We start from the raw sequence: 22,519 nt of genomic DNA, 5'->3' as shown, positions 1-22,519 counted from the left end.
GGCAGTACAGCCCGGCGGACGTCCGATGACGTCAGCGCGCCGGCGTGGGACGCAGAAGTGCCGGGCCTTGGAGCGCAGAAGAGCCCGACCTGGCAGCCGGCATGGCCAGGTCAGGTCGGCCACCGGGAGCCTGCGGAGCGGCGGCGAGGGCACCTCCTGCCTGCCACGGGCTGGAGGAAGCCCCACATAAGTGAAATCCCTTATGCGGCCCAGCCTCATCCTGACTTTGCCTCCTGCGGCCCCCAGGTAAATTGAGTTTAAGACCCCTGCCTTAAACTGTCCAATTTTCTGACATTACCAAGTAAAAGAAAATTAAAAAAAAAAAAACCTCAGTGTAGTGGTTGCCTGGTAAATGCTATTAAAAATACTTCCAAAATGCTAAGCGACAGCCACCAGTACACTGCCAATGATGGCATTATAAAGGTGGCTCAGCTGTGGCAGAACACATGGGGCATCCCACCTGCATAAACAAGTCGTAATTAGCATAAACAGTGGGGTAAAGTTACAGAGCAGTGGACCCCCGGGGTAAAATGTACTGCTGCAGTTTCGCAAAGGTCTTAGCGGGGGAAGGGAAGTTTGTTAACAATAACTACTGTGGCAAAGAATATATAGGAATGAATGCTACAGTACTGATGAAGATCTAAGGCACTGTGTATGAAAAATGACTGTAGGCAAGCCTTTTATTCCAGGGCCCAGGCATGCTCACAATCTCTGCATCCTCTGTTGCTACACCCACTGATGGGATTAGCACTGGAAGGTAACGGGTGACTTTTACAAAACAAAACAAAAAAAGCAAAAGGATAATAAACTCCATCATTATTATTATTTAGTATTTGTAAAGTGCCGACATCTTCTGCAACACTGTACAGAGTATATTGTATTGTCACTTAACTGTATGTATCGTGTAGTGTATGTATCGTGTAGTGTATGTATCGTGTAGTGTATGTATCGTGTAGTGTATGTATCGTGTAGTGTAGTGTAGTGTATGTATCGTGTAGTGTAGTGTATGTATCGTGTAGTGTAGTGTATGTATCGTGTAGTGTAGTGTATGTATCGTGTAGTGTAGTGTATGTATCGTGTAGTGTAGTGTATGTATCGTGTAGTGTAGTGTAGTGTAGTGTAGTGTAGTGTATGTATCGTGTAGTGTAGTGTAGTGTAGTGTAGTGTAGTGTATGTATCGTGTAGTGTAGTGTAGTGTAGTGTATGTATCGTGTATCTATCGTGTAGTGTAGTGTAGTGTAGTGTAGTGTATCTATCGTGTAGTGTAGTGTATCTATCGTGTAGTGTAGTGTAGTGTAGTGTATCTATCGTGTAGTGTAGTGTATCTATCGTGTAGTGTATGCATCTATCGTGTAGTGTATGCATCTATCGTGTAGTGTATGCATCTATCGTGTAGTGTATGCATCTATCGTGTAGTGTATGCATCTATCGTGTAGTGTATGCATCTATCGTGTAGTGTATGCATCTATCGTGTAGTGTATGCATCTATCGTGTAGTGTATGCATCTATCGTGTAGTGTATGCATCTATCGTGTAGTGTATGCATCTATCGTGTAGTGTATGCATCTATCGTGTAGTGTATGCATCATCGTGTAGTGTATGCATCATCGTGTAGTGTATGCATCATCGTGTAGTGCATGCAATCATCGTGTAGTGCATGCAATCATCGTGTAGTGCATGCAATCATCGTGTAGTGCATGCAATCATCGTGTAGTGCATGCAATCATCGTGTAGTGCATGCAATCATCGTGTAGTGCATGCAATCATCGTGTAGTGCATGCAATCATCGTGTAGTGCATGCATCATCGTGTAGTGCATGCATCATCGTGTAGTGCATGCATCATCGTGTAGTGCATGCATCATCGTGTAGTGCATGCATCATCGTGTAGTGCATGCATCATCGTGTAGTGCATGCATCATCGTGTAGTGCATGCATCATCGTGTAGTGCATGCATCATCGTGTAGTGCATGCATCATCGTGTAGTGCATGCATCATCGTGTAGTGCATGCATCATCGTGTAGTGCATGCATCATCGTGTAGTGCATGCATCATCGTGTAGTGCATGCATCATCGTGTAGTGCATGCATCATCGTGTGGTGCATGCATCATCGTGTGGTGCATGCATCATCGTGTGGTGCATGCATCATCGTGTGGTGCATGCATCATCGTGTGGTGCATGCATCATCGTGTGGTGCATGCATCATCGTGTGGTGCATGCATCATCGTGTGGTGCATGCATCATCGTGTGGTGCATGCATCATCGTGTGGTGCATGCATCATCGTGTGGTGCATGCATCATCGTGTGGTGCATGCATCATCGTGTAGTGCATGCATCATCGTGTAGTGCATGCATCATCGTGTAGTGCATGCATCATCGTGTAGTGCATGCATCATCGTGTAGTGTATGCATCATCGTGTAGTGTATGCATCATCGTGTAGTGTATGCATCATCGTGTAGTGTATGCATCATCGTGTAGTGTATGCATCATCGTGTAGTGTATGCATCATCGTGTAGTGTATGCATCATCGTGTAGTGTATGCATCATCGTGTAGTGTATGCATCATCGTGTAGTGTATGCATCATCGTGTAGTGTATGCATCATCGTGTAGTGTATGTATCATCGTGTAGTGTATGTATCATCGTGTAGTGTATGTATCATCGTGTAGTGTATGTATCATGTAGTGTATGTATCATAGTCTTGGGCCAATTTTGAGGGAAGCCAATAAACTTATCTGTATGTTTTTGGGATGTTCGAGCACCCAGAGGAAATGCGCAGACACAGGGAGAACATACAAACTCCTTGCAGATAGTGCTCTGGTTGGCATCCAGCGCTGCTAGGCGAGACAGAACACCACCGTGATGCCAATCAGGGCAGTTTCTAGGCCAATCAGGGCAGTTTCAGGGCATCACCACAAATCAGGGCAGTCATTATTGTGCAAATAGTGCAATCATCCCGGGGCGCCGGATTGAGCGGCAGGAGGGTGGGCGCAGCGGCGGAGGTAGTGGGCATAGCGTAGTTACACTCATTTGCCATGATCCCGGCCTATAGAAACAGGGCTGCTGCCCATTATGGATTAGTTTTAAAAGTAACAAGAAAAGGTCTGTGGCTTAGCCACTATAGGCGGTACTACACACAGAGAAACTGCTGAGCTCTCTATCAAAATCACTGCGGAAAATATTACAGATAAGCATGACACTGATAAGCACAAGTAATCTGATGCCATGCAACACATTAGGAAGACACAGCCAGACTTCAGCAAAGCAGAATCAAACAAAAAAAAGCACCTTTCAGTGATGGGTCATTTCCTTTATGCAAGAACAGAGCATGAAAAGAAATCCGCTCATTTCTATGGACACATGCTGTATCTTCCCACAATGCTCTACAACCTATCACTTGACATTGTCATACCTATTAAGCTAAGATGTCATTAATATGATTAATACTAATCATGTACTTAGACTGTAAGCTTGATTGGCCAGAGTGCTCTCCCGCTATAACACTGCATACATTTCTCATATGCAGGTTTGTCATTTGCACCTATTTATTCTAAACTCTGGAACAATTATGTAGTATGGATAAAAAAACAACAATATGTTCACATTGGCGGTCTAGCTTGAGGTTTAGCTGCCAGATTCCTCCTAACAGTTCATCGGATTCAATCATTTTACATTGACAGTTGTGGAATTTGGTGGGATGCAGCATTTGATAGGACGAGAGGAGTGAGCAGATGATGCGAGACATACAGTGAGGATTAGAGATAGGCGTTTAGAACTGCAGTGACATAACTGGGAGACAGTGCGTCAGTCTCAGCATTCAGCTCTGTCACACTGCCGATACTCACCCACAGTGTACCAGCTGGCATCTGTCAGCTTACTTATAACCGCTTCCTGTTGAGACCCGTCAGGCGCCTTCATTTCCACTATAGCTCCAACCTACATGTAGAGAAGCCAAACAATACAGATATTACAAGCTGCAACTTAACATTCCGCTTATGTGATCTGCACATCCAGCCTACATCACCGTGCCTCAAATGTCATCTAAACTATAAAGAATAAGAATTCCATTTAAAAAATTACTTCCTTCCTGATCGTGGTGCCGGTACGTTGCCTTGAATGCCTTCTGAGTCACTGACCTCGGAGAGAATAGGTTATCCGAATCTACTAGGACTCCATGGGCTGCATCCTTGTGCCAGGTCTAGAATTTGTACACTAAGATCACCATGGCAACCACAAGAGGACAACCGCCGTCTCTCTCACACGCACACTACAAGTATAGAAATGTACTTTAGATACCGATGCCCACGGCAGAGGGGGTTAACTTACCTACGCCGCCAGTCATAGCCGATACGTTCCACTCGCGGCCCTCAAAACTCCACTGCTTCCTCCCTCTAGGATTGAAGGAGGAAGAAGTGGAGTTACATAAAGTGCAAGTGGAACGTGTAGACTATAGGCGGAGGTAAGTTAACCCCCGCAAGCTTGACCTGAGGAAGGCGTGGATTATGCTGAAACCGGTAGGGACCTCGGGCACAAGTGTTGATGCCCCTTGCACCTTGCGCTATCCCCAAGATCATCGGAAGTTTCCAACAGCGGTTCCCTAGTCCTGGCCAGACTGCAGTGAAAGGGAGACCACCGTGGGCGGCCATTCCAACGCTACTTTTTTAACAGTTTACATGTAAGTGCAAACAATTGCGTGTGATCATTAAATTAAGTTTAATGCACCAAGGAGCGCTTATGTCTTTCCCTGTCTCATTGTTGTACCTGATTGACCCACCCAGAAGTGGTTATGAGAAAGGTATACTACCCACCAGTATACTTCTATACATGGTTTATAAACACTTATCACCCCAATCGTCATTAGCCTTAGCCTTGCTCAATTATGGTACTTGTTGGGCTTTTAAAAACCACGTACTCCATCTTTACAGCCTTTGGTACCAACATTTCCCAAGAGTTTCAGAAAATATTCTCTGTGTTTCAGTGAAAATTTACAGCTGACACTCAGGCATCTAAAATATTTCACCTTGACCTGAACTCTCATTCCTACTAATCTAAAGAGAAATAAACCCTGCAATGGCCCAGAGATACCCACAAAACAAATACGTACTCGTAAAGGACCTTTTACTTGGTCATCCTGGACCATCTGCGTAGAGTTATCCTGTTTGAGGGTAACCTGCAAAATAAAACAAGATTCAAATGAGGCAACAGGTAAATAATAATCAGTGAGGTAATACACAAACTGGAAAGACCATTTTTCAATCGCCAGGATATTTAAACTGAGGAGGCGCTAAGCCATAAACGGGGCAAAGTGATGTCACTGGAGGGGAGCCTGGTAATTCTGGGGAACCTATAAATCATTGAAAAATGTTATCTAATTTGTAGAGAGATCAATAAGGATGCACAGAATGAGGCTGATGGGAGAAGGGTCCGAGGACCTGATGGTTGTTTTGAGCTTAAAGTGTACCTGAACTCAGAACGTCCTCTCTGCTCTAAAAAGATATACAACAACATAACCGTTAAACAAAAAAAAACCACAAAAAAACATTTCTTTGTTACAGCCGATACAAATCCTACAATAAATCTGCACAGTTTCTACTTCCTGATTCATGGAGGGGGGGGGGGGGGGGGGGGGGGGGGGAATCATGTAGCTAGCGCTAGGCTAGCTACATGAAATAAAAAAAATAAAAAAAGAAGTGCAAAAAACGGCCACGGGAATCAGAACGCCAGGCAGGTTAAAATACAGAGTGTGGTTTGTAATTGCAAATATGACAAAATGATTCACTGTTATTATAAAAAAAATAAAAAATAAGCTGTATAAACATGAAATTCTTTTCTTTGCTACTAATGTTCCATTAATTATCTGTACTACACATACAATTTATTAGATCCGTTTCTTGCACTTCAGTGTCACTTTAACAACATTTTCACAAAACCATGACAGAAAACAAGGCACTAATAATACTATGTAGTAACGCACGCTTACAATAAATACATGCAGAACGGCTTAAAGTGGACCTGAACTCAGAACGTCCTCTCTGCTCTAAAAAGATACGCAACAGCATAATAACCTTTAAAGAAAAACATTTCTTTGTTACAGCCAATACAAATCCTACAATAAATCTGCAGTGTGTCTACTGCCTGCTTTCATGGAAGCAGGCCTATTAACATCCTGTTTAAAAATAAGCTGCTCTGCATGATTTGTATCAGCTGTAACAAATAAATGTTTTTCTTTAAAGGTTATTATGCTGTTGGGTATCTTGTAGAGCAAAGAGGAAGTTCTGAGTTCAGGTGCGCTTTAACTTCACCTCACAGGAACTTTCCACAGTGGTCACAAGTTACCATGCATCCTCTATGCCATTCTCTCCAATTATCCTGTATGTAGGTCATTTCATTAACCACAAGTCCCAGGAGTTCTTTACAGCCACAAGCAAAAAGAAAACTAGGCTCCAATATAACCTCCTCAGCATCAGAAAGGGCACACACTGCCTACCTAGCCAACAGTATTTCACTGAGCCCATCCCGTACGGCAAAACCCATTATGCAATATAAAGTAGATTTGGACCGCGATTGTGCAAATTGCAATTTCATTCAAAACGTAAGTCAAATACAAAAAAAAAAAAAAAAAAAAAAAAAAAAGAAATAGGTCATAATAATCCGATTAGTTCTAATGATTGAGCTTTCATATAAACAATAATCGAGGCTTGCTGTGGTCACAGTAGCACTTCTCCTCACACTGACCTTTCTCACTCTCAAACACACTGCAGTGGATAAAGAGTTGGCACAAGCATATTAGGGGTGGGGGGGGGGGGGGTGGGGTGGAGGAACTTAAAGGAAACCTGTAATTTTAAAACAATAAAAAATCTGATACTTACCTTAGGATAGGAAGCCTCTGGATCCTGACATTTCCCCCGTCCTCCCAAGTCGCCCTGATCCAGAAAAGCAGCCGCAGAAAAATCAAGACATAAAGCCAGTGTCTTGCCAGCGCAGGCGCACCAGCGGCTTTCCGTTCGAGCTCCGTAGGAAATAGCCAAGACCGATCAGGTGCGCTCTACTGTGCGTGCGACTTACACCTACGCAGTAGAGTGGCCCTGATTGGGCTCGGATATTTCCGCCGCAGTCCATTGGAAAGGCACTACTGTGCCTGCGTGAGGCTCCAGACAAGCGAATCCTCAGGGGTCTCAGCACTGGATCCCTCTGGTGAGACCAGGGAAACCGCTTTGGGATTGAGCCCCTGACGTCATCAGGACGGTACTGCACCTGCGCAGTACAGTCCTGATGACGTCAGCGCGACCATGTGACCCGCACGGTGGAGCGCAGAAGCCGACCTAGCGAGGTCAGTATCTGCAGCGGAGGAGACCGGTGAGCCACCCGAGCTGTGGCGAGGGCACAGGACGGCTGCCACGGGCTGGAGGATGCCCAGGTAAGTGGATTTTTGTTTTTTAATTTGCCTGGACGTATCCTTTAATCTATCAATTGTACTGAATTCACCCAGACTTTGATTGAAGCAAACAATCGACTGGATGGCCATGCGGAGGCATATCTGCCAGATTCGATCATTATGGTTGAATGGGCCCGGTATCAATGCCAAAAATCGAGCAATGTATGGGCACCCTTAGGTAGTTACGTTTTAAATGATCAGTTGCTCTGCGCATTCTCCTTCAGCTGCTGGGCAATTTCTTCCACTTTTGTATCAGTCTATAGTGCTGTGACAGCGCTCCTCTTCTTTTCTACAATTTAAACATAGAAAAAACAATCGCACATAGTGCATTACTGTGAATCGCAAAGTACAGTTCCCCACACGTGCATAAGTGCTCAATTGTGCATCACTCGTGGTCTCTACAGCCCCTCCACACTAGCAGCTCACCAGATTGACACCACCTCACAGTCCAGGTGGGTCTAGCGCTTAGCCTATAGAGCGGCCAACTCCAATGACACTTCCACGATAGTTTAGTTCACAATTGGATGATCCGTATTTAATGAAAAGTTCCACATGAAAAACATATAAGAACACACATAGCATAAAACCGTTGGGCTAAAAGTTATGGCCTGCGCAATATCAGCGCACTCACTTTTGTAGGAAGATAACAGGCATTTCAGGCATTGCAGCCTAGCAATAAAGCTTCTCTGCTGGCGGTGTCGGCGTCCCGAACTTCCCCGCACCTCGTGGCAGCCTGTCTCCTGACCTTCCAGATCCCAGTGACGTCAACGCTCCTGGTCACGCCCGACGCGTTTCGTCCAATGGACTCATCAGGAGCTCCTGATGAGTCCATTGGACGAAACGCGTCGGGCGTGACCAGGAGCGTTGACGTCACTGGGATCTGGAAGGTCAGGAGACAGGCTGCCACGAGGTGCGGGGAAGTTCGGGACGCCGACACCGCCAGCAGAGAAGCTTTATTGCTAGGCTGCAATGCCTGAAATGCCTGTTATCTTCCTACAAAAGTGAGTGCGCTGATATTGCGCAGGCCATAACTTTTAGCCCAACGGTTTTATGCTATGTGTGTTCTTATATGTTTTTCATGTGGAACTTTTCATTAAATACGGATCATCCAATTGTGAACTAAACTATCGTGGAAGTGTCATTGGAGTTGGCCGCTCTATAGGCTAAGCGCTAGACCCACCTGGACTGTGAGGTGGTGTCAATCTGGTGAGCTGCTAGTGTGGAGGGGCTGTAGAGACCACGAGTGATGCACAATTGAGCACTTATGCACGTGTGGGGAACTGTACTTTGCGATTCACAGTAATGCACTATGTGCGATTGTTTTTTCTATGTTTAAATTGTAGAAAAGAAGAGGAGCGCTGTCACAGCACTATAGACTGATAATTAAGGACTTGTGATAGCGAACACTCGATTGAAGCATATGCTATTGCACCCGTTTGTACTCTGGCAGGCGCAGTTTGTGTTTATTATAGGTTCCACTTTTGTATGCATCTGGTCCACAATGAACAACAACAACAAAGCATGCAGCTGTGACGCATAGGGAATCATGGCAATTTCTTCACATGCACTGCGCACCAGCTGACAGCAGCTGATTCAGTGCAAACCTAATCATACACATGCTTACATTCATATAAACATATTACAGCCCTATTATAATGAAAAAAACTTTGTAATGTACTATAATCCAGATTAAAATGATGTGTAAATGTCAGCTTGCATAACAGCTCAGCGTCACACTAGAGAACAACTAGGCTTTGTTTTTATAGCAGAGAAATACTATAGCAGTACAGCAGTGCTCAGCAGTGGAAGCCTCTCTTCTAAGGGCCTGAGCCCACTAACGCAGTTGTGTCCGATTCTGTCTGCATTTTATCACCTGTAACATTGATATGTAACTGAAAAGCGGACACAACTGTGTTAGTGGACTCAGGCTCTAAGAAAGTGCTCCGCTGCAGTTACAGGAGCTGCAGCGCCATTTTATGGGACCCAGCAGGAAACAACATTTGTAAAGCGCCTTTCTCCGGTAGAACTCAAGCACATAAGAAGGGCTCAGACCAGTAATTGGTTGATTGGTAAATTGTGGCACAGAGGAAGAACTCTAATTCGGAAATGCCATGCTAAACAGGTGGCTTTTCAGTCTGGATTTGAATAACTCCAGGGCAGGGGCTGTCTTTACTGGGTGGATAGGGAGTTCCAAAGGGAAAGAAAGCCGTCTCCAAAGGTTCTGAGGTGCACTCTGGGAGTGACCAGCTTTATGGATCCTGCTGCTGTGAGGTTGTGAGGGGTGGGGGTGTGGTTTCAGCAAGTCCTTCATATATCCAGGGCCCAAATTGTGCAGGGATTTGAATGTCAACAGTCCAATCTTGAAGAGTATTCTCCATTTTACAGGTAGCCAGTGTAATGAGCGAAGAATCGGTGTAATGCGACAGTGGTGAGGCTGAATTGTTAGCAATCTGGCAGCAGCGTTCTGTACTAATAACTGGTAGTACGGAAAGGCGGAAACCTCATAGGGAACAGTTCTCCAATCATGACACCCTCTACAGTCTGAAGCTTTGCGATTGGGCCAATAGCGTAGGTGACGTTTACTACAACCCATATGAAACCTAGCAGTTTGAGAGGGTGCTGTCCACCCAAATACGTTAGCGGAAAAACCTTTAGTTTCCCTGCAGCAGGTTATGCTGCATATACACGGGTCGATCCGGCGGCCGATTAGCCGCCGGATCGACTCCCGCTGCGTCTCCGCTCATCCGCGCGGATCGATTACCGCTCGTCCCCGCCGCCGCTCCTTATCAGCTGCTCGATTCCCTGCCATTGTCTGCCGGCGGGGATCGAGCGGGCAGGGGTCGAGCAGCGTGATCGGACCAGCTGAATATTATCAGCTGGCCGGATCAGCTGCTCGATACACGGTACAGAAATGTACCGTGTATCCCCAGCATCAGTGACGCATTCTGGTGTTATGGAGGCGGTGCAGGACTGATGGTGTGGCACATAATGGCACAAAAGAAGCAAAGAGGGGAACAATAGCCTCAGCCTGCACTTGGACGAGATGTTATCAGCAACGGTACACACGCCAGATTCTTGGCACGGGCGGCCCTAACCAGTCGCCCTGGCCTAAAACCATCTAGCAGGATTACAAAGCATCAGTCTGCCGCTAGCCATAAATCTCTCTCTTGCCAACAAACTCACCCATATCCTTCTTGCAACAGTAATCAAATATAGACCAGATTCTCAGATTTATTAGCCTTGCTCTTGTAATTAGCTTCCTGTCTTTCCCAAAAGTCTGCACAGAGTGAAATTTCATAACATTAGCATTCCTTTAGCCTCATACACACTTTCAAACAAAGTCACCAAACATTGTTCAGGATTTAGATGACAATCTCTACCAGCAAAATCAGCATACAACGGACCTGTGGAGAGGGGAGAATAGGGACAGGTAGCTACTACGAAGTATTGGGGGAATTACAGAAGGAACAGACTAAAAACCAGCACAGTCAAGTGTTGAAGAGGCTGAGGACGGCACAGACAATTACCGTATTTATCGGACTATAAGACGCTCCACAATATAAGACACACTTAGGTTTATAGGACAGAAAAAAAAAATCATGGGAAATAATATATGTATACTAAGCTTGGTGCATCCATGGTAAAGGGGAATCTTGTGGATTATGCCCCCTTTGTACCTCATGTGTCTGCCTCTGTCCTCCTCTATGCCCTTTTGTGTCCCCTTTGGTCCTCCTCTACGCCCCTTTGTCCTCGTTTTGTCCCCGTGTCCTCCTCTGCATGGGCACAGCACAGGGAGACCCAGACATTGTGGTGGGTTGGAGGTTCATATTGGAAGGCGTTCACAAGTCAGGAACTCCCTGCATTTGGACTATAAGACGCAGTGACTCCCCCCCCCCCCCATTTTGAGGGGAGAAAAAGTCTTGTAAGAGTCTTATAGTCCAAAAAATACATATATGGGGTAATATTAGTCTGCTGACAAATCTCAAACAAGAAAAAACACTTTTCCTGATCATCAAAAACTTAGGGACCAAATCTGCCTGGGCATAAGAGCGGACCCAATCGGACTCAGTAATTACCACCAGAGCCCATTGGAAAGTCACTACTGTGCCTGTGCGCACCACCGACAAGCAGCGACAAGGACATTTTCAGGGGTCCCAGCACCAGTTCCCCTTTGAGGAGGACAGGGAAGCTTCCCCCTCCGGAGGTAAGGGGGCACTTTTTTTCCCCTTCAGATACACTTTCTATATTTTGATATGCTACTAATATTCTACAATAAAAAAAAAATATATTTTAGTAATAAAATAGTTTTCTTCTATTTTACTCGGACCGTACCCTCCCTATTCCTATTTTCCCTTAAAGTGGACCTGAACTCTTGCAAAGGACAAAAAGGAAAAACAGAGAGAAATGCACCCTGTATGTATTTAGAGAGTTCAGCCTGTGCAATTCTCCCTGATCTGTGTCTAATCACAAGTTGTGATTAGATCTCTCCCCATGTCAGCTGACTGCCACAGCAGATAAGCTCATTTGAAAGCACAGGATGTTAATGTGTCTGCTTCCATGAAAGCAGGAAGTAGACACATTGCAGACTGATTGCAGGATTTGCATCAGCTGTTACAAAGATATGTTTTTCTTTAAAGATTTTTATGCTGTTGCTTATCTTTTAGAGCAGAGAGGAAGTTCAGTACAGAATTTCGGACAACCACAAAGATAAAGACTTTGGCTCCACCCACTTAAACTTACTCTGCCCATTTTCCATATTCCCAGCGAAATGATCGATCATATAATCATTCCCGCCTCTTTCTTCCTCCTCTGCAGCTAATCTGCATCTCCCTTTTCCAGTTTTGCTTTCTGAATGGTGTATATGAAGAAAGCCTTACTGACTTGAGAAAAGTCACTGAATACTTGCAGAACTTGAAACCTGGGCATAATCTTACATGAAATCATGCAGCCTCAGGCTCCTCTGAAACAGGCACTTATCTCTAGTTCCTGCTATACACTGACAATACTGAATGAAGAAGATTTAGGCAGGGCTCACATTGGTTTGTTTATGTGTGTTAATTCTGCATAGGCAGCACACTATAAGATGCAAGGTTTTCCAACGGAAAGAATTACAGCGCATTACAAAAACACCAGTGTGGAAGTGCCATTGCCATTGAAATACAACTGTATCGTGTTGCGATATTTTCTCAGTTGCACCACAATGCAATGGAAAAAAGGTTAAGAAAAGAAAACACTTTTTTCTCTTTTTTTAATACAAGCGAAAAACGCACTTTCGAGTAAATTAGTCCTTTGAAAGGAACCTAAACTGTGAAACCAAGTTAACCAAAGAACTAGTTCCCGCGGAAGTGTTTTTCGCTTCCATAAAAAAAATTGTGTAGCAGAATTCATAATATTGCAAATGATGCAGCTCTTGGGTACCTGGAGTCAGTGGTTTCATAAGGGCTCTTTCACATCAGAGCTTGCGTTGGAGAACGCTCAAAGCATACGTTTTGTTGTATGCGTTTTAGTGCGTTTTGATATGCGTTGCACTGCAGTGAGTGTGCGTTTTTAATCCGTTTTCAATGCGTTACAGCACATAGAAAAACGCAGGTAATTTTTTTTTCTTTTAGTTTTCAACTTACTACATTGTTCCTCTGTTGCATTCTGGGACTGATTGCCTGCGTTAACGGATTAAAAACGCGCATAGTGTGCGTTTTACATTGACTAATATTGTAACGCATAAAGCTAGCGTCGGCCAAAAAACTGCGCCTGGGTGCAGTGTAACGCAACGCACAAAAAGGCTGCGTTATATGTGAAAGCTAAAATGAAAGTCTATGGACTTTCATTTCACCTTGGGTAACGCAAACTTTACCCTTTGCGTTGAAACGCAGAAAATCTGCCCTAATGTGAAAGAGCCCTAAACGCTGACCCTGTGGGCCTGTTACAGTGCAAAATTGTACCTACAGATTAGGCTGTAGATCTGTACTAAGAGAGAAAATGTGCACCAATAGGACAAGACCCAGGTCAGGACATAAATGATATATTTCTGACATGTGCAGCAAGGTTACAGTTATGCTTAATGTAAGGGTAAGTTTGAGTTAGTTACTGGGTAGGAGGGGGAAGATTAAGGTTATGCATGGGTCCAGAGGTGGATGGTTAGAGTATAGATCAAAATATAAAGGGGAGGTAAGTGAACGTAAACACTGACAAAGTCCGCATTCCCACCTCCACTGCACCCCCCCCTGCCACTGTGCTCCGGGCAAAGCCCCACCCGCCCCTAGAACCGGGCATGATGGGAGGATTGGATTTTTTTTCCACTTTTATTTTTCCTAAGTCCCCCAGTAGGACGACAGTATAGATCAGTGGTCATCAAACTACAGCCCGCGGGCCGAATGGTCCCCCCCCCCCCCCCAGGCTTTTTCACTGGCCCCCAAACACAATGTACAACTTATAGATGCGGCCCACTGCACCTTTAAATATAGGTGGCCCACATATAGAACAGCAGTGCCGGCAGCACCCATCCACATACTGAAGATGCCAGAGAGCAGTAATTCGCTGGCTTCCAATTCAATTCTGCATCAGGTGACACTGCTGGTAAACAGGTTGTCACCTGGCTATGCTTCACTGTCTTGTGCACAAAGACGTTCTCCGGGCGCCGCATGACTGAAGGCTGCTGCTGGGAGGTCTCCTCCAGGCATGATTGGGGGAAATCAATACCTAGATTCAATGTAATGTTTTGCAATATCAATCACTTTATGTATGTTCCAGCCCCAAGCAGTCTGAAGTATGTTGACCCAGCCCTACATCATTTTATGTATGATCCGGCCCCCCAGGATCCGACTCAGACTCCTTTGTCTAATACTTATTAGGGTTGTGGATTTGGTACAAAAAATAATCTGACTCCAACGTTAATTACATCACTGACTCCAACTCCAGGTACCCAAAATTGCTCCGACTCCAACTCCACTGCCCTTCTCACAGAGAAGCAGGTTATCGGTTGACAGGTTTGTAAGACTCAGGCCTCTTGCACATTCCGCTTTTTAATCAGTTTTTACATCCGATTCAGATTCTGATTTGCAGTTTGCTCCCTGCACACTGCAAATCGGAATCTGAATCGGATGTAAAAACTGATTAAAAAGCGGAATCGGAATCGCGTGCAGTGTGCAAGAGGCCTCAGACATTAGCCATGTTCACGTCACTTCTGTTTCCAGTGCAAGCTAAAGCATGAAGTGATCACAGCCAATCAGAGCCTCACAAACCTATCATCTGATCAAACCTATCCCAGATTTCTCAATGATTTCTGCTGCAAACAGGAAATCTTAGAAAAGACTCCTCCTTTCCAGTCAAGTTCAGATCTGCTCAATACCTTGTATGTTTGACATATTGGAAGTGACCTAAAATACCTTCAGCTTCTTTTCTTAAACAGAAGCAGATAGTTAACTTGACATAAGACAGTCTTCAAAAGAGCTGCACACAGTGATAAATAGAATGACATAGTGCTAAAAAACAAAAACAAAAAAAAACAGACAATACAGTACTGTGTATTCATCGTCTCATGCTGTGCAGTTCAGCTACATTCTAACGCTGGCACCTCTTCAGTCCCTACTGAATTCTGCTGTCCGTCTCATCCATCTCTCCTCATTCCTCGGAGGCAGTTCCGCTCTGTCAATCTCTCCACTGATTACAAATCATCCAAAGGATCCCATTTAACTCCTCACACCATCAAACAAAGCTGTACACAAGTTGTCACCTCCATACATCTCAATCTCCAGATACCATCCAGCCCGGAACCTTTGCTCCTCCCAGGAGACCCTTCTGTACTCTAGCCTAGCCACCTCCTCTCTCTCTCCCGCATCCAGGACTTCTCACGAGTGTCAACTCTTTTCTGGAACGCTCTCCCACAGCCCGTTTATCATGCTTCAAGCTTAGAAACCTTCAAACACACTCTCAAAACACACCAAAACAATTTGTTATGGGTCGCAACGGATGCTCATGGCTTTATCTGCTAACTCCACCCCACTACCCAGTAGATTGTAAGCTTGCAAGGGCAAAGACCTTCCCCTAGTGTTTCTTATTTTGTTGTAATTTATTATATATGTAACAATTCTAGTGAAATCTCAAAGCACACATTAACTATGTATCTGTCCTTGTATTGCTGGATTGTCTTTACGATAGTGTCTTGAACTTCTCATGTATCTACATGTACAGCGCTACAGAAGATGTTGGCACTATATAAATAAATAATTAACAAACACAACACCATCATCATAATTACAACACATGCTGGACATGAAATTCACCTGCTGGCCAGCCAGTTTCCTTCATTATAAAAGGTAATTAAAAATCAGCAACATCTTCAAAATAAATATTGTCATGGCACACTCAGGATAAAAAAAAAAATGACATGCAGGTCGAGCAAGGACATACTGCAGATTACTCACAAGGATCTCACTCATTTTTCATGTAGCGAAACAAACAAAAAAACCTACCTTGACTTTCACCAGACGTTTGACGGTCTTAATCTTTGCCTCGCAGAAGGCACCCCGGTATTTAGCGCTGACATCGGTCCCCACTGTTAGGTAGGCAGGCTCATCGGCTGCCTGAAAACACAAGCAGAAACAGTGACCACAGATAAAATGGAACATAATGGTCTTCTAACCATCTTGACTACAGATACAACTGAAAATGATAAAGGAATACATCCATTTGGGTGGTGGAAACTTATTCATGTAAATGAAACAAAGGGATTTTTAACCGTTTTCAGAAAACCTGCTTTGTTTATATTAGGACTAGTGCTATATAATTAGCACTGCCCGAATAATTTAGCTTGTATTGTTCATGGTTTATCCTTTACAAACCATGAACAAAAGAAGCTAAGTTGGGCAGTGCCTCCAGTCCCTTTCAGGAGACCACCACTATCTTGGCTGGATAGTGTAATGGTTAAGGGCACTGCCTTTGACATGGGAGCACAGTTGGAATCCTGGTTAGGGTCAGTACCAATTCAGTAAGGAGTCCAAGGTAATGCTGGATACACACCATGCGTTTCCACGTTCGATGCGTCCGTCGATACGCATCGATTCGATTATTTCCGACATGTCCGATTCAAGCCTCAATGGATCGTTAGGTCGATGTGCCATACTTTACATGGCAATCAACCTAAAAAACATCGAAATTCGTTCGGAAATGCTTGGAAATAATCGAATCGACGCGTATCGACGGATGCATTCGACGCGGAAGCGCATGGTGTGTATCCAGCATTAGACTTCCTAACACTGCAGGGTGGCCTCTTGAGCGCGTCCCAGTGGCTGCAGCTCTTGAGCGCTTTGAGACCGACAGGAGAAAAGTGCTGTACAAATGTTTGGATTGTTATCTTTAGAGGTAAGACTGATCTGCTGCCATGTAGTCCCTGTGCTCTTACGCCCCATGGAGTAATGTTAGCCGGTGCACGCATGGTACGTTCCCCTCCTAACCTTAGTCTATGGGAGCTTGGCCCGGCATGAACTAAGTGGCAACAACATGATCCAAATAAAGGCAATTTATGAACTTTAAAGGGATACTGTAGGGGGTCGTGGGAAAATGAGTTGAACTTACCCAGGGCTTCTAATAGTCCCCCGCAGACATCCTGTGCCTGCGCAGCCACTCCCCAATGCTCCGGCCCCGCCTCCAGTTCACTTCTAGAATTTCAGACTTTGAAGTCTGAAAACCACTGCGCCTGCGTTGTCGTGTCCTCGCTACTGCTGATGTCACCAGGAGTGTACTGCGCAGTACGCTCCTGGTGACATCAGCTGGATCGAGGACACGGCAATGCAGACGTAGTGGTTTTCAGACTTTAAAGTCTGAAATTCCAGAAGTGAACCGGAGGCGGGGCCAGAGCACCGGTGATTGGCTGCGCGGGCACAGGATGTCTTCGGGGGACCGTTAGAACCCCCGGGTAAGTTCAACTCATTTTCCCCCGACCCCCTACAGTATCCCTTTAAGGTTAGGGTCACACTTATTTGAATTTCATGAGTTTTTGAAAACACATGCAAAAAAAAAACCACACACACATAAAGATAGACTATGGACCGCGCAAGAAAAAAAAAGCCAACAACCATTCCTCATTCTTACAGAGGGAACAGCAGAGACAGTTTTACATTGTTGCTGCTAACAAATTTCCATTCATTAAGAATACACATTTTTTAAGTGGTTTTAGTGCTTAAAGCTGCAGTTTCACAGAGGCCTTTGTAAGTCCTCTCAGCATAAGTCAAAATGAACTTCCGCACACTCATGCAAATCCTCATGCGAATCCATTCACAAAAATCATGCAGCAATCAATGCTGTCCCTACAGCTAAGTTTAAAGCTGGGATCTTCGTTATAAGGATAAAGTCTCTTGCGTAGTCACATACACCACGCAGAGGTATCTCAGTGTCGTATGCGTCCTAACTCTGGCCCTGTAACATGCATAGCACAAACATGCACGCATTCGGCGCATTAAAACCTATCTAAGGAATAGGAGCACATAGCCTTACCGTCCTCCCTGGGACAGATAGTGCATCTAACTAATCCTGCAAGAGCTGCTAGTACCTACATATGTACCATGCGAACACACCAGCAAGCTGTGTGTGCTAAGATCACTAATAGGGGAAAAGGGAGAGCACTAGATAAAATCCTAGCCACAAAAATCTAATACAATAATAATGCCTGGATTTTGTGTTTTTTTTCCTCTCAGCAGAATAAGGCAGGGCAGACAGTAATAATAATAATCCAAATAAGCAATAACATTATTAAAAAGTGCAGTGTGGTCACACAAGCGAGCATTATTTGATTGGTTGTTATGGGTTACTATATTTCCCAGTGAAATACTGAGTATTAACCACATTAACACCAGCCCAATGATGGCAAAATGTATCCGTGCGCATGTACGTCCGTGCGTGTTCACATAAGCGAGCACCCCACCACCACGCCAATCTTCCTTCCACACAAAACAAACAATAGCTTTAAAATGTTTGTTTTGTGGACAATAATTACAAAAAAAAAATGTATTAATTCCACATGTATAAACAAATAGATGTACATCTATCTGTCCAGGACAAAAGAAAAATTCCTTACTTTTCCCTATCTCACTGTCACTTACACACCATACATGCATCAGTTTTGACCAGCAGATTTGAAATCTATAGCACTAAAATTAAAAGGAAAATTTGGGTCGTGGATCAGACGCCGCCGGGAGTGGCAGTACATCAACGGCCTATACCAGTGATGGCTAACCTTGGCACTCCAGCTGTGACAAAACTACAAATCCCATCATGCCTCTGCCTCCCCGAGTTATGCTTAGAGCTGTCAGAGTATTGCAATGCCTCATGGGACTTGTAGTTCCTCCACAGCTGGAGTGCCAAGGTTAGCCATTACTGGCCTATACCATTGTACTGTATTGAACAGTGCAAGGCTGCGGAACGATAGATTGCCACCCACTGATGCAAACACATCAATCTATACATGTATGGGCACCTTTACAAAAGGCAATACAAATCTGACAGATCTTACTATTTTGGACTAGTCATCTCCTCCTGGGGGGTTTTCAGGATTTTTATTTGCAAAACCACTAGGTGAACAGCAGTGGCGCAGTCTGCCAGAAGAGCGTGCACACAAGGAGAAAGACTTGCCAGCATCTTTATATAGGTCCTTTCCATGATGTGCGTTTGTAAAGGGTAAGTCATTTATAGTGTGTTTTACTCTGCAACAAAGGGTTAAAACCTCTGCTGTGGGGCTTGCTACTGAGAATATCCTGTACTTTGTGTCCCTGTGACCTCTAAGGGGTGTAATATGAACAGGAGAGAAGTATGGATAACCAATAAGAGGAAATTAAGTCAGAGGTGACACAGGATTATGCAAATGTTGTATGCAGCCTGAAAAATAGTTGAACACGACTGGACCATTTTCAAGATGCATACATTCGCATAATCCTGAATCAACTTGGAAGCATTTGCACCTCACTGACCATCCCTGGATAAGAATAAAGAAGCTGTAAAGGTTTGACAAGGTTACAATTCTTCTTCCCTTCCCAATCATAACAAAACCAAACCCGAAAAGGCTGTCTGCATCCCTGTTGGAGCTTTCCCTCCCTTCCCTCCCAAACCAAAGTGAGGGCTGGTGCACACCAAGAACGCTTCTGAGTGCTTTTAACCTCCCTGGCATTATGATTATTTCCGGATTTTAGGGTTTGAAAGGGGTGCAAATTTTTTTTTTATTTTTTTTTACACGCTTTTAGATCCTAAAAATGATACCGCTAGATAGATCTGCGGAAGCCCTGCACACCTCTCATGGATACAGGTCGGGGTTACCGCTCTGAGCTGTGGATTTCCGTCCCGAGCCTGACTCGGGATTACTGCTAAGGAGGTGAAAAGCGCTTGGCTGATGTATTTGAATGGAATGGATCACACTGGATCGATGTGTTTTTTTTCCCCTAAAACGTGGCTCCTGCAGCATTTCTAAAGTAATTCAGGAAAGTGAAAAATCGCTCTAAAAAGCGCTAGAACAGAGCGATTTTCCAAGCTTTTTTTTTTATTATAATTTTTTACAAAAGCTGTACACTTCCAGCTCTACTGTAAAAAAAAAAAAAAAAAAAAAAAAAAAACAATTGCTGAACTAAAACGCTCAAAAAAATCAGGGCTGTGGAGTCGGAGTCGGGGCAATTTTGGGTACCCGGAGTCTGAGTCGTGGTTTCAGAAATTGAGGAGTCGGAGTCAGGAGTCGGAGTCGCATGATTTTTGTACAAAATCCATAGCCCTGTTAAGTATTAGACTAAGGAGTCGGAGTCGAGGAGTCGGAGTCTGAGCAATTTTGGGTACCCGGAGTCGGAGTCGTGGTTTCAGAAACTGAGGAGTCGGAGTCAGGAGTCGGAGTCGCATGATTTTTGTACAAAATCCATAGCCCTGTTAAGTATTAGACTAAGGAGTCGGAGTCGAGGACTCGGAGTCTGAGCAATTTTGGGTACCCGGAGTTGGAGTCGTGGTTTCAGAAACTGAGGAGTCGGAGTCGGAAGATTTTTGTACCGACTCCACAGCCCTGCCAAAAATCACTAGGCATAACTAGAAAATCGCCAGGCACATGCCTGGAATCGCTAAGAAAAATCACTTCTGAAAATGCTGAGCATTTGGGATTAATCTAGTGCTTTTATGTGTGCACCAGCCCTGAGAAGCGATGAAACGCCAGTTAGGAGATTTTACTGCTTTCCAAAATAAAGAAAAAATATATAGGATACCCGAAGCTGGGCAACACTCTGTTTGGCTTATCCATGTATGTCAGCTAATGAGTAAGAAAATCTTATCTACCTGTGCAGCATATCCCTTCCAGGCGAGTCATTTAATCCCAGGATGAACTGAATTACAGGCAGACATTACTGAGAGAAGGTCTCCATATTTCTATCATGACCACCACATTAAAGAGTACTTGAGTTCTAATTGAGAGAGCCCATCAAAGACAGGCTGTCAGAATGAGCACAGATTTGAAGGGTGGGAGGGGGTACAAACCTGTCCTGAAATTTTTAGAGCGGAGGTGACGCTCCCCCCCTGGCTATTGTGCCGACTGGTGGCCACATTTCTAAAGACTGCTGAAGGTATCCGGAAACTTCCACCTGCTTAGTCACGGCCCCTCCCAGCTAGGCAGCCACCAATCAGAACACCGGGTGCTGAGCTGGGGGTGGGCCGTGGATACGCAGCTGGGCGTGTAGATAGCCCTGGTGGCGATTTGAAAAAAACAAACCAGGGCTGTTCTGAAAGGGAGGCAGAGGAATCACCTGGCGGAAGAGAAAACGTGAGGACAGGTTAGTATTACCCCCTCGACCCCAATCCTCAATCATTCAGACAGAGCCTCTCCTTACAGGCTCTTGTCTATTTGGCCTCATGTACTCTTTAAAAACACACAAATGTTCATCTGTCAGAAGAGCTTCTTAAAGTTGGCACAAAACATCTAATATACAATATATATGGCGTAATGAACCTCACTTTGCTAAGAAACTACCAAAACAAGTAAAAGTGACTCATAAGAACACTTTCTAAAACAAAAACAAAAAAAAAAAATTACCAACATATTAAAAGAGATAGCCCAAAAAAACAGCATCTACTATCTTGTGTAGTAGAGAGGTAGCTGATCTCAAAGTAATCAATTACAATTATAAAACACAACTTAAAGGACAACTGAAGTGAGAGGCATATGGAGGATGCCATATTTTTTTTTAAACCATACCAGTTGCCTGGCAGACCTGCTGATCTATTTGGCTGCAGTAGTGTCTGAATCACACCAGAAACAAGCATGCAGCTAATCTTGTCACATCTGGCAATAATGTCAGAAACGCCTGATCTGCTGCATGCTTGTTCGCAGTCTATGACTAAAAGTATTAGAGGCAGAGGATCAGCAGGACGCCCAGGCAACTAGTATTGTTTAAAAGGAAGTAAATATGGCAGCTTCCATATCCCTCTCATTATAGTTGTCCCTAAACAGTTGTACTACAAACAAAACAAAACAAAAAAGGACATTGACAAGCTTTCCAGAACCAAACAACCACAACAGACTAGCAGAAACTTGTTCTCCAGGTAATTATAATTAGCCAAAACTTCCTATACGGGTGCCACCAACCAATGGAAGCCAATTCAATGAGTCTGATTATGACAATCTCTTTATGTAGTCTGAGCTTCTGCATGTCTGACTTGCTTAATCCAGCCCATTTCACAAGCCGTGCTCTTTGCTAGAGTCGCCTCTCGCTAGCAATTTCCTGCATGCTTCACACGTTCCTCAATAAACACCGGACATGATTCTCATGACACAGAAAAGTCACAGGTTACTATGATTAATTCACAAACAAAACCAAAAGCGGTGGTCAAACTGCCCAGCCATGTTTACTACCAGCAAGATGAATACAAACAAAGACTCTGATGACTGTTTTGACAGTTTATAAACACAACACATGTTACACAAACACAATGGCAAATAGTTTAACCACGCCTGCATATTCAGTGCGCTGATTAAATGATAAGCTCTGCATATTTAAACATTATAAAGTCCATTAGAAATGCATCTTGTTCATATTCATAAACGTTTTTGCATTGCGCCTAGGACCCACTTGCGATTG

The 22,519-nt window shown here is 44.3% G+C and overlaps 1 protein-coding gene across 2 annotated transcripts in view; it reads right to left on the bottom strand.

The window, feature by feature from the left end:
- ARID4A (AT-rich interaction domain 4A) overlaps nt 1-22,519 on the bottom strand; it is a 147,823-nt gene that overhangs the window by 113,975 nt on the left and 11,329 nt on the right. For both annotated transcript variants that reach the window (XM_068254197.1, XM_068254196.1), the window contains 3 exons: nt 15,902-16,012; nt 5,103-5,168; nt 3,844-3,934 (listed from right to left, as the gene is read on the bottom strand). In XM_068254197.1, coding sequence (XP_068110298.1) covers nt 3,844-3,934; nt 5,103-5,168; nt 15,902-16,012 — 268 coding nt within the window. The remainder of the gene's footprint in view (nt 1-3,843; nt 3,935-5,102; nt 5,169-15,901; nt 16,013-22,519) is intronic.

This window comes from Hyperolius riggenbachi, chromosome 9 (assembly GCF_040937935.1).
Source record: "Hyperolius riggenbachi isolate aHypRig1 chromosome 9, aHypRig1.pri, whole genome shotgun sequence".
In the NCBI taxonomy this organism is placed as follows: Eukaryota; Metazoa; Chordata; class Amphibia; order Anura; family Hyperoliidae; genus Hyperolius; species Hyperolius riggenbachi.
The sequence above is the reverse complement of the archived record's forward strand: the minus strand, read 5'-3'. Positions and strand labels throughout refer to the sequence as shown.